This window comes from Centruroides vittatus, unplaced genomic scaffold (genome assembly GCF_030686945.1).
Source record: "Centruroides vittatus isolate TY-2023 unplaced genomic scaffold, ASM3068694v2 contig_688, whole genome shotgun sequence".
Classification (NCBI taxonomy): Eukaryota; Metazoa; Arthropoda; class Arachnida; order Scorpiones; family Buthidae; genus Centruroides; species Centruroides vittatus.
Window position 1 is genome coordinate 65,229 of NW_027122433.1, and position 13,122 is coordinate 78,350.

The 13,122-nt window shown below is 29.2% G+C and overlaps 1 protein-coding gene across 1 annotated transcript in view; it reads left to right on the plus strand.

Annotated features, from left to right (window-relative positions):
* The window catches only part of LOC136980284 (uncharacterized), a 28,864-nt gene extending 16,087 nt beyond the window's left edge, over window positions 1-12,777 (plus strand). The window contains exons 2-3 of the mRNA XM_067276373.1: window positions 8,775-9,016; window positions 12,657-12,777. Of these exons, the coding sequence (XP_067132474.1) occupies window positions 8,775-9,016; window positions 12,657-12,666 (252 nt within the window). The 3' untranslated portion in view covers window positions 12,667-12,777. The remainder of the gene's footprint in view (window positions 1-8,774; window positions 9,017-12,656) is intronic.
* The last annotated feature ends 345 nt before the right edge of the window (window positions 12,778-13,122 follow it).

Here is a 13,122-nt window from a genome sequence, read left to right on the forward strand (position 1 = left end):
TCCTTTACAGTAATGAAAAGAAATTTAATTTGTATGGCCTAATTACTGGCATGGTATTAGGAAAGAGAAGTGCAGTTTTTCAGCAGTCAAGAAGACGGTGGTTCTGTTATGGTGGGGGCTGCTTTGGATTTAATGTACTCTATTTTAATACAGGGCAGCACGAGTCATCCATGCTTCGTACTATTAAATTAATATATTTTATTGCATATAATAAAATAATATCAATATATCAAATATGATGTTTGTAGGATAATGTTATCAAAAACATATGCATCCCCCACGGAAAAACAAGCAATTATGTCTGTAGCCCTAACTAGACATGTCCATACGAGTCACATGTGCCTTATAACGCCGTGAATGTGTTAATGGTTTATCAAATTTAGGGATTTTAACTGATAGACAAACATCTAAAAATTATCAAGAAGTCCTAAAATACTAATTTATTACCTATTGGAGAAGAAATTAAGAGGGACCAACTGTTATTTTTATGCAAACAGAGTATTTAATCTTAGTTGTACCATTTTTAGCTTCTGTATGTATTAATTTACCTTTAAAATATAAAATTTTGGTGTGGTTATATTTAATTGACACAAAAAGATCAAGAATTTACCAAATTTGTGATGATGTTAAAAGTTGTTAAATTCTGCTTTACAGTAAACTTTCAAAGTACCAAAGTTTCATTTAAAAATTCCTTATAGTTTTCTTTTAATTCAAAAAAATATATACATTTTGTTAATTTTAACCACAATTCATATTATTAACATGAATCTCAATTAATGATATAGATCTGTACTTTACCTGAATGGAGCTTGATTCGATAACAAGTAGAGACTGCGCAATATTTTTTTCTCCACTGTCAATGGACATCGTGCTCTTGAATTCTGTTTTTTATTAAATAAGGGTGCTAATTTTGACATTAAAATGTCCACAGTTGTCCTATTTAATCGAAAATGTTATTGAAAATCCTTCGATCGGTATCTTGGCACGGTGTACTCAACATACCCTTTTACTTTCTCAACTGACTTGCTGTTCTCACCACTAGATGAATTTGCCTCAGCTTCTACTGCAGATATTGCACATTCTAGCAACAGATCGTCGTCTTCAGACTCCGAATCTAGAGACTGTAGTTGTGAAATTATCGCTACAGCCGCTGACACTAATCCGGAAGCTGCCATTACTGTGTATACTTTTACGAGCGTGCTATTATGACGTCAGGCAGAGCTAGGTGTCAGCTCGACGAGCTTGGAAGCTAGCAAAAAGTAAACGCACCCAATGTGAATGCTTCTACTACTAGTCGGTCTGATTATAGGATCGGTCGGGTCGGTCCAGTTGGTCATAGTGTGAAATAGCCCTAATACTAGTTGTACCATCTAGTTATATTTCTAGAGCAAAAGATTGGTTTCTTTTTAGACAACCTGTGTATAATTGATAGATTTAGGTTATTTTTATACATTCTTATAGGCTATATATGGACCATTTATTTTGAAAGTGGTGTAAGTCCAGTTTTGGAAAAAATTGAGAAATTACATAATATACATACAATTTAGTGTAAACTTTTTATTTATAAACAATTCACACTTAGCATTTTAAAATAACCATATGCTTTGGTCAATTAAAAATTCATTGGTAAATGACATTGCATAATCATTGATTATGAAAGTGGTGTAAGTCCATTTTCTGCAGTGTAATTAAGCACTTGGGCTGTCCATAAATTACATCTGCATTTTCCTTGAACTTTTACTTTCCCCTCTTGTCCCAGTTTGTCCAAGTTTTTGTAACCCTTCCCCTGTTTGGGTCCAACATAATGCAACCCCCATTAAAACCTTCATCACTTTATGAATGATAGCTACCATAAGTGGAAATGAAACATACAAGAAACTTTGAAATAAATATAATAAAATGCATAAACTGTATAAAATTTAATGAAATAAATGGATGTCCATTAATGCTCAACCCCCGTTGTTCGACTTGTCTTAAGGGAGAGGGTTAACCTTTTATTAAAACAAGTCGCTTTCAGTGTGGACATCATTTGTGGACAGCCCTTTACAACAGAGGAATAAAACTATGAATTTTACCAACAAATGTACAATTTGATGGAATGGAAAAAAAATCCATGTAATGAACCTAAATGAAAAGCAGTGTCTAATGGTAAGCTCATAATAATGATAAACTTATAAAATAGTTTAACGATAAGTAAATATTTTTAATATTCAGAATAAACAACAATATTTTATTTCTTGTTATTATATATAAACAAAATCAGAATAAAACATAATGTGTTTGAAGTGAAATTGAGTTTTACATAATAAAAATTTAATAAATTTTACAGTTCAATAATTACGAAAATGGTGTAAATCCATTTATGGCCCAGAAAGAATATATTAGTTTAGTTAAATTCACATAGAAGTCTTTATGCAATCAACTTACATATTTCTAAAGTCATAGAAACATTGTCAAACTTAGTACACTTTATTTATATTTTTGAATCAACTAAAACGCAAATGTTTGAATATCTCGAAAGAAGAAAAAATGGACTTACACCCCTTTCAAAATAAACGGTCCATATATTAAATTGATTTTCAATCTATGTTTAGTTATTTTAAAAAATATGATTTTATAATGTAAAGAGTGAAATTCTTTAGTTTTATATTGTGAAACAACAAAGTAAAAAGTATTTTTATAAAAGAGTTTTATATATGAAAATATTCTATGCTATTTACAGGATTGCTAAAGTTGTTTGCATTAACAGATTGTTGTGTATATATGTGAAATATGTCCCCCTTGGTGTCTCATTATTGTCTACAAGTAGCAACTTTGCCTGAGGTGGAAAACTAACTAGACAATGAAAGATTCATTCTTTGTTATACTGGCAAACAAGAAAGATGTTACACTACACTGGAGAACATCGGGATGTGTAAAATTCTAAGAGAGTAAAATATGTGTAAAATTCTAAATTATTCTAAGAGTGCAGTAAGAAAGATGTTTCTTAGGTGTGTTACACCACGTTGTAAAGATGTTATCTTTATATATTTCTTCAGATATATATAAAGATATATAATCAAACAGGAGTTTCTTAAGAGATATATATCTCATATACTTCCTGTTAAACATTTCCAGTCAAGAGTTTCTTCAGATATACAGTATATATCTGAAGAAACTCTTGACTGGAAATGTTTAACAGGAAGTATAGAGATTATTATGAATTGAGGTTTGAATCTCATTTCAGGTAATGTAGTTTTTCAGATTCAGATATGTTAAAATTTAATTGAAATTTATTAATGTTAAAAGAAATAACAAGTTTTATTTCATTTCAAATTCAGAGAGAATTAATTTAATTAGTTCAATCTTAATGTAGAGACCCAATAATAATCAATATTAGATTAGTATAAGTGTTTTACTATCCTAACTCTTTCCTTTGTGAATTTTGTTTGAAACATTACTCTGTTCAGTGCACATTGAGCTTGAGCACTGAACAGAATTAATACTTTCTGACTAATGCAATAGTTTGTTTAGCTTGTTTGAATGTAATCTATCCATAATTTTGTTATTTATTTATGTGCAATTCATATTGTGAAAGTTATAATTTCAATAAGATGTTCAAAATGTACCAAAATGTTTATAATTCTTACACAACTTCAGGTACAGTACATATAACGTAGAACTAAACAAACAACTTAAAATCAAATGTTTGATAAGAGGACTGACGATTAATTGAAGAACTTTAAAATACAGTAGCATAATTGCACTCTTTCTGTATTTTCTTCCTATACTATGTGTTTTTGATTAATGCAATTCAAACAAAAACATTTGATATGTAAAAAAATTACACCAAATAAAAAATGACGACAATTTAGATGACAAATTTTTTTCTTGGATTTTTTAATCTTTGTTAATGATAAGCTTGGTGCTTCAAAGCAAAATGTAGAAAAAAAAAACAATAAAAATTTTGTGTACTGCTTTGAAGCACCAAACTTATCTTTATCAAAGAAAAATGCCCAAGAAAAAATTTGAATGTCATCTAAATTGTCATAATATTTTACTTGGTACAATTTTTTTACATCTTAGATGTTTCTGTTTGGTGATCAATTGTCTTTTTATTAATAATTGTGTTATTACATCAAGATCAAAGACAATGATGTAAAATTCAGTTGGTGCTCAGCGATGGCTGCCGACTGAATGTTTTCAATATACCTTTTTAGTGAAATCATTATAAAAGGTTTTAATTTGTATAGATTTGAGCTTTTGTCATTTTTGATAATGTTTTGAATAAAAATCATTTGTTTCAATGTAATTTTATCGTTACAAGCATAAAATTAAGCAATAAAAATAATAGCTGTGTGGAGAATCTCCATGAACTTTGACCTGAAAGTTTCATAAACATGTCACTGATAATGAGAGAAGCTTAAGTTTAAATTTGAGCTTTCTAGACCCAGTAATTTTTTCTCAAGGAGCATCTGCTTTACTGGATGAAGAAGAAAAAATACAGCTCTGAATATATAACTGGTCAAAACACCTTAATTTTCTAGGAATTATCACATTCACAGACATCATAATTACTAATCAATCAACAACTTTATTTTATTCAGATACATTTTGGAAATTACAATATTTCCCTCTTCAGTGGGTTTCCTTCCATACAAGCTAAACAAAGCACTAACACTTTTTCAATACACTTCCAGTTTTTCAATATTTCAACCATTTTAACTATTATTAAAACATTGAAAAATTGGAAGTATATAATCACTATTGGTGTTTGAGTGTGGAGAAATCAATTCCTGAAAATCAACAACTCCAATTGCTGTATATATAGTCAGTCAGTGACTTTTTACTTGATGCAGAGTAACTACTGAGATTTTCAATGATAAGGGGTCATATGGACGGTGTCTTTGCTAGAATTAATCATGAACAAAATTGAATCCTTTAAAGATTTTGATTTTACTACAAAATAATGAACATAGGCTGTGTGACATTTATCTTGTATAGTTTAGATTTTAAAAAAAGAAAAAAAATTACCGAAATCTTCCAAAACAGAAAAAATAATTTGTTAGCATGCAAATCTGGTTCGAGGTCTGATGAAAAAGTACCCACTCTTATTTTTATTTTTTTCTTTGTTTTGCATGTATTTGAAAGCTGGGGAGAAGACTGTCATCATGCGACTTTGGATACTAATTTATATGTTTGAATTTTGGCAAGCTGTCCTACACTGTAGTTGCTATCAGGTAGTCTTGATAGTTGCATATTTACACTGTTATTGTTGCATTAGTGATTAAGTGAAAATGACAGGACATACTGAACAAAGAATTTGCATTCAATTTCATTAGAAACTTGGTGACATGCAATCAGAGATAATTGAGAAAATAGAGAGAACTTCTGTAAGGATGCTATGAGTCCTATGCATATTAAAGAGTTGTATTGTCATTTCAAAGAAGGCTGAATATCAGTTCAAAGCAACGATTGTCCTGGTAGACTTCTAACCAGCAAAAGTCCAAAAACAATTGAGAAAGTGCTGTGGTTAGGGATGTCCTGAAACAGCTGATATTGATACTTTCCTTCAATACTGAGTACTTTTTGTGCTCAATACTTTCGGTCCATACTAAGGTACATGTAGCAGCTTTGGCAGTGTACCAGTTCTGGCCAGAAAACAAATTTAACTTTAAAATATAATCACCACATATTCAAATATGTCCAATGAAACAAACTCTTATTGTTAACTGTTCACACAGTTAACAATAAAAGTTTGTTTCATTTGTGATCATATTTTTAAGTTAAATTTGTTTTCTGACCAGAACTGGTACTACACTGACCAGAACTGGTACTACACTGGCCAAAACTGGTACATCTACCCTAATACCAGTATTGCTACTTTTCTTTGGGTATTGGATCTGGTATAATTATATTTTTTACAAACAGGTAAGATCTGACCAAAATTGGATTTTGCAGTGAGAACCAAAACTTGATTTGGGTTTTAAAGTCAGTTTTGGCCAAAATCAAGACAAAATGTTACACTCACTTTGGTTAATGACCAAAAATCAATAAATTTATTACATCAAATTTTATTTACAAATGTATATACAGTATATTTAGTTCAGATTACTGTTTATAAATAGCTCTCCAATTATTTGAAAAACTTGAAAATATGTTAAAATCTCAAATCAACTGAAACAGTATTAGTAACATTTAGTTTATATTAGAAACCAGTTTTAATACCATATTTTTGCAGAATGACTGGCTTGCTGCATATAAATGGGGACACTTGCTTGCCAGAAACCCAGGGTTATTGGCATGCTAATTAAACTGCAACTACAATATAAAATTAATCAGATCTAATTAAACTTGTTGTTAAACATTAAAGAAAACATTCTTTTGCATGCAATAAAATAATAACATTGTAATTTGTCTGACTTAAAATCAGGAAGAGAGTTTTTGTTTACAAGACAATAAAACAATTAATGACTTATTGGTGGTGGTGGTGGTGGGTAAGTCACTGTGGGCTATATTGACCATCTACCCTGACTTTAAAAATAACACCTTCCTCTCAAATTTCACACAAAGCCCATGTTAATAGGTGTAAGAAGATAATTTACAGCAAGTTTCTTATATTTGATATGTTCGTTTTTGCATTTTTGAATCAAATAACAATAAAATACACACAAAGCATTTTTGGAATTTTGAGAGTATTTTATGTCGTTAAAAAGAAGAGAAAATGAAGAAATTAAACATATAATTGTAGTTTTTGATGTAATGCTGACAGTTTCAGTTTTAGAATAAAAACTCGTTCATTTTTATGTGACCTAACTTTTTCATTTTTTTTTTAATGTGCCTTCTAGGGAGGGATATGTAACTTCACTTAAACTGGCATGCTGGTTTTATCTGATTTCATAGTCTCCTCTGGACAGACCGGCATGCCAGTCGTTCTGCATAAATATGATAATTTATTAATAACTAACTAGAATAAAGCATGTTATTAATGATAAATGTTTGAATTACACAAAATGTTTCAAAATCAAGCCACAGACTGAACAGTGACAATTGGCAAGATTCTCAGTTTCGATATCCAATGTGGATACTGGCTGGTATTGATACTTTAATACTCACAATACCAGTCTCATGAGTATTATTTTAAAGATTAATACCAATACCAGTATTGATGCTTTAAAACTACTCATGATACTGATATCGATACTTTTGTATTATCAAGACATCCTTAGCTGTGGTTGGTGATGGAAGATCATAGAATAACACTCAGAAAGATTGTGAATGAAGTGGACATTTTGTATAATTCAGTTCAAGCAGTTGTGACTGACAATCTTGGCATGTGTTGAGTTGTTGTAAAATTCATTCTAAAGCTCTCAGTCATGACTATATATATTAAATCAAAAAAAAATATATATGAAATTTAATTTAAAATTTTTTTGTTACAAATTTAAAATAGAAATATTTTAAATTTGTGACAAAAAATGTAACAAATATATCCAAATATTTAGAATGTTGTTAGTCAAAAACAGTTTTCTCATAAATAGTTTACTTTTTAAACAGTTAATTGTTAAAATATAAAGCTGCTAAATATGAACTGAATATTCTAGTTTTTTTTTTTTCTGAAGAGACTATATATGTTACTATGAAAGTGGAAGATATGATGTATGTATATATTCACTAATGAATATGTTCATACACTGCACCTTCCATTTTCACTGTAACATATATAACAAGAGCACAAATTTTTTAAGACAATGAACAGACAATTTATTAATAGAGGTTTGAAATCTTCAAAAATTTTTGTGGGATAACTATTGTACAAAATAGCTTATATAAAAACTGTGTTCATAAATTCAAAAAAATGTGCTGGAAATTAATGATAGCCAAATGTATTCCTCCAGAAATGCATCAAAGGTGTTGGATGTTTTTAATTTTTTTACATTTTCTATGTGTTAAGTTTAAATCTCCGTTTATAAATTTCAAACTATAAAAGATACGTGTACGCAAAAACAGAGGAACAAGATATTTGCAAAACTTACTCGTATCACATGATCCTGGCATCAAAACTGAGTGTTTTATTTTCTCTCTAATTTTCTGAAGTAGGCCTGGCATGTATATGGTTGTTTCAAATTCTTCTATAAAAATATTTTTACATTTTTGAACAAAATCACAAAAAATCTCATATTTTATAACTTCAATGTTTAATTCATTTCATAGTTTATGAAAACTGTAATGTGCAGTTTGAAAATGTTTCTAAATTGTTCTGCCAATTCTAGTGTTTAAATTTCCCATGCTAGCATCTGCTACAAAGTTGCAGGTGTACAGATTAGGAGACAGACCATTAAATCACATAAAACTTTTTGTCACTTATACTATGGTATTGCACAGGTTCAGCAGCCTCCTTATTCCCCAGACATGGCTCTGACTGAATTTTGTTTTTCCCAAACTTGACAAGTGACTAATGAAGATCCTGATAAATGACTGAAAAATGCTTCCAACAGTGGAAGCTTCACTGGGAGAAGTGTGTGAACTCAGAAAGGACCTTTTTTTAAAGAGACTAGTGTTTGAACCAAATAGATACATAGGTGCATTTTATCCAGACCTCAAGTCATATACTTTTTGATCAGATCTTGAACTGTACACAGGTTTTACTGTATTAAAAAACTAGAATCAGAATAAAAAATCAAATAATTAAGTGCAGAACTGAATGTTGTACATAGTAAATATAATAAAAGTTTTTTTTAATTGTTTTTATATGTTATAAAATAGAATTTTTATTTTTTTAACTTTTTTTATAGGATATATATAAAGAAATAGACAATTTTATTTGTCTATCTGTTACACCAGTAAAAAATTATGAATTTGAGAAACAAGAAAAAGTTAATATTGGATCAGTTACGAAAACTGCATCAAAGAAATTCAAAGTAGAAAAACCAGCTGAGAGTAGTAAAAATTTTGTAGATTCTGATGCAATCTTTAAATATGCACAAATTGAACAATCTCTTATTGATTATGAATTGGAAAGGAAAACTATGTTAAGGTATGTGAAATTATTTTTTTAATAATATGTTAAATATATGTTAAATGATCTTTAACAAATGACATATAACATTATTGAAGATTAAACAGAAACACCTGATTATTTTGAAATAGAAATTTATGGCACTAAATGTTTGCAAAACTTGGTTATGCATGGTACCTTATGCAGGGGTCATGCTGCATAGTGTCAAAATCATTACTTGGCAATTTGCATTTCTCGTATACTCAAACTATAGAGGTGCTGAATTTTTACAAAATGGCTACTTTATCTGGGCCACTTGTAACTAGTAATGTAAAATTAATCATATATTACTGTCTGATATAATGATATATGCTGCTTGTAGCTGTTAATCGAGAAATTTTATAGTAGCAGAATAATTATTGCTAGCGAAATACGTCGTTATGTGGTATTGAAACAAGTGAACGAGATCATTCTATACATATTTGTGCCCTTTGTGTTAAAAACATCAGCTTTGACATTGTCCTATCAGGGTTAGATTTACGAGTAAAAAGCTATGTAAATTGTTTCTTAGGCTTTGACTTTCAAGGAGTCTCAAACATTTGTACAAAAAAAAAAAAAATAATAGTAATAAAATAAAGTCTTATTTTGTAATAAACATTTTTTTACAAACCAACAAAATATACTTTACTTTTTATTTTGTGTACTACAGTAGTGAACCGAAAATTGGAATCAATTGGTGACTGGGGTTGTTCAGATTAAGGATTTGTTCCGATTACGGTTTATGTACGAAAAAATATATTAACCTGTCCGATGTTCAAATTTTTCTACGTTGCGTGTCGCTTCATGTTCAATTTTTCTCCGTTGTGTGTCGTTTTGTGTTGAATTTTCGTCGATTTTAAGCCTAACGAAAATTTTTATAATAATAATCGAGGCTATCGTATCGTTAAAAATTATTTCTGCATTTTGTACAAACAAAATAAATATATTGAAGAATATAAAAACATGAAAATTATATTTTAGAAGTAAATTTAGTATCAAAAACGTTTGATTCAGCATGACACAGTCCGACTGAAAATCGTGCCGATTAACGGCAATTTTGATTACTGGGGTGCCAGACTAACGATGTCTCTACTGTAGTTTTCATTAATTGCTTTCTAAGAATTAACATAAGGTCTTTTTTTAAAAAAGAAATGATAAAACCAATTTTAAAAAAGATTTTTAATGGAGTGGGTATAAAAATTTAATTAAATTCAGTTATAAAACAGAAGAGTAGTGAAACCTCACATCTGTTTTTTTTAATAACCGTATTGAATCAGAGAGATAGTCTGATTTAATTCTTTTCTTTTTATGATTGTCTTTTAAAATTGTGAAGGGTTAGTAAGGGGACTTAGGGTTCAGCTTAGGGCTTTGAAATGCTTAAATCTGACTCTGTGTTCCACACAAAATAACTCGCATTTTAAACTTTAAGAAAATATCTTTTAAAATTGACAGCATAACTTGTTCGTGTAAAGTTTGACAATCGGGAAACCGCAATTCTCAAGTCTAATCCACCCTTTCACAATTCGAAGAAGCTCATAAATATAACCGACTGATTTCCAAATAATCATCTGTTTTTCATGTGGGAATAGACGAAAACTTATATTAGGCTCCCGTAAATCTTTGCAATTACAATTTGGAACGCAACAGAAAGCTTTGCTTCTTCTATTGTTGTTCATGTTTTCTGCTGATAATACACAAGAATTAATCAAACGATTCAGATAGAATAGTTTTGTTTTTAAACACCAGAGGGCGAACATCCAGTGACAAATGCGAATAGTTTTCTGCTTGCTTGTACTAACCCCATCTAGTTTTTTGCTATTACTACAACTGCTATTATTGCTATTAAACAAAATAAAATTTGAAATATAGTACTTTTAATTAGATGTAGAACAAAAATAAATATAATAAACAATGACAACTTAGAAAACTCAGCAACTAATAGTTAGTCTTCATATACAAAAACAAGCTAGCAAGTCATATAGAATCAGTGTTTTAAAGGAATTTTTTAAACTTGTAAAGAGAGATGATGAATAAATAGAATACCTTTTGCCTTAAACAACATAAAATACAGAAATTGCAGAGTACCTGTATATTTGAATAAAATATTTGCAATAAAAGTATTTGTATGTAATTGGCTTTGTAATGTTACTGTTTGATCATTCCATATAACTTCAAAATATTCAATTTTGTAATCTCCAATCTTTTTGACAAAACACAAATTCTCATACTATTTCAATTTGTGCAAGCAGATTTAAGGTGTTTATGAAATTTGATGAATTACTGCTATATTTTTATTGATTCATTACCAGCCTAAATTTACTTTTATTTTTGAATTGTGCAAAACAAAAAAAATCAACAATAAAGACAGATGTTTATGTTAATTTTGCTTTAATAATGATCTGATTATAAGCTAGTTATATAATTTTCCAGGAAACTAGTTTTCTTTACTTGCTACTTTTTTTTTAAATAATGGCGGTACATTTTATAATTTTAAAAATGTTTATAATAATCACAAAAAGAATTTGATTCTAATCATTATTTATTATTGCTAGTTTTTGCTTTGAAAATTAATTATCTTTGTTTTTCAAAACAAGGACAAATAATTTTTAAAGTGCAAAAAATAGTAACATTCTTTTCTCATAGATTGCTCTTATGTCTGGTTAGATAACAGATGAAATGTATTTAATTACTGATTCTGCATTTTCATTTTTTCTTTTTTCCATTATCAGCAAATAATTTAAAATTAATAATTTCATAATTTAGTATTGATAGTTTTTATATTTTATTTACAGGAAATCCTCATTAGTTTGAAAAATAAGGGACAAAATAATCATGACTTCAAATTATTGCATTTTGAATTATCTGAGATATCTGTACAGTACGTGAAATGCCATATAACTGATGTACTTTATTAAGTAAATAGAATATGGCTACAGAACACTATTTTTATTAAATAATAATAATATAAATAATCTGCAGGTAAACAGCACAGATAAGGTTGCCAGATAGGTTTTATCAAAAGTAAAGCAGAATTCCTTAAAATGTAGCTCAAATTATTTTTAAAGTGACCCAAAATGTAATAAGACGCTTAAATGTAGTAGCCTAGAGCCCTACAAATACCTTAATCTGCTACTTGTAGCCCAATCTTGCAATCCTAAAAACCAGCCATATTTTATGAGATGAGAGAAAAAGGGTACCCATAGACTGCCTTTTCTCTTTTATAGGTGACATCCAAAAATGAGTTACTTTAAAAGCAAAGCTTTAAAAAAAAAACTGGATGAATATTAAAGCGAAAACTAAACACGTGCACACGCTGCTATACGTAAACAAAGAGTTTAGGTTTTGTGCTAATGTCACTAACTTCACATTCCTGGATAACCAGATTAGAGTTGTTCTTAGTTTATTATATTCTTATAGGATGGAAGCACTTCTATCAAAACAAATCAGTTAACATATGCATATCACAGTTCAGACAGAATTTTCACTTCAAATTTCAATGTAGCTGTATTTCAAACTATCCAAGTTTCAATTAATGAGGATTTCCTGTAATTTGATTTTTAAAATGTACTATATTGCAATAAGATGTGTTATTACAGTTTTTTATTTATTTGTGAATGATGATTCTAATTATTTACATTAGAAACAAATAGCAGAAAGATTAGCAAGCTGGGAGAAATGCTCATTAGAGTACAGGAAAAAATTGGAAACTTGTTCTGAAGAAGTTTCAAAAGAACCAGAAAAGCATGAAAATGCAAATACAACTCAGTAAGTTGAAAAATTTAAATTTCTGTAGCATACAGTAATGAAATTTAGATATATTAGAAATAAATCAAGTATTCAGTTAGTTATATATAGCAAAATTAAATACATCAATATAGAGGCAAATATACCAATTTGTATAATAATTTGGATATAATTATATAATGAGTTTATTAAAAATTAAAGGAATCAATTCTAGCTTTACCATTAGGCATCGTAGGCAATTGCCTAGAGCTATGGTCGGCAAACTGCGGCTTGCAAGCCGCACGAGGCTCTTTGGCCGCTTGAGTGCGGCTCTGCCACAAATATTTACTCCCTGCTAAATATTTAATGACTTATATTTAAAT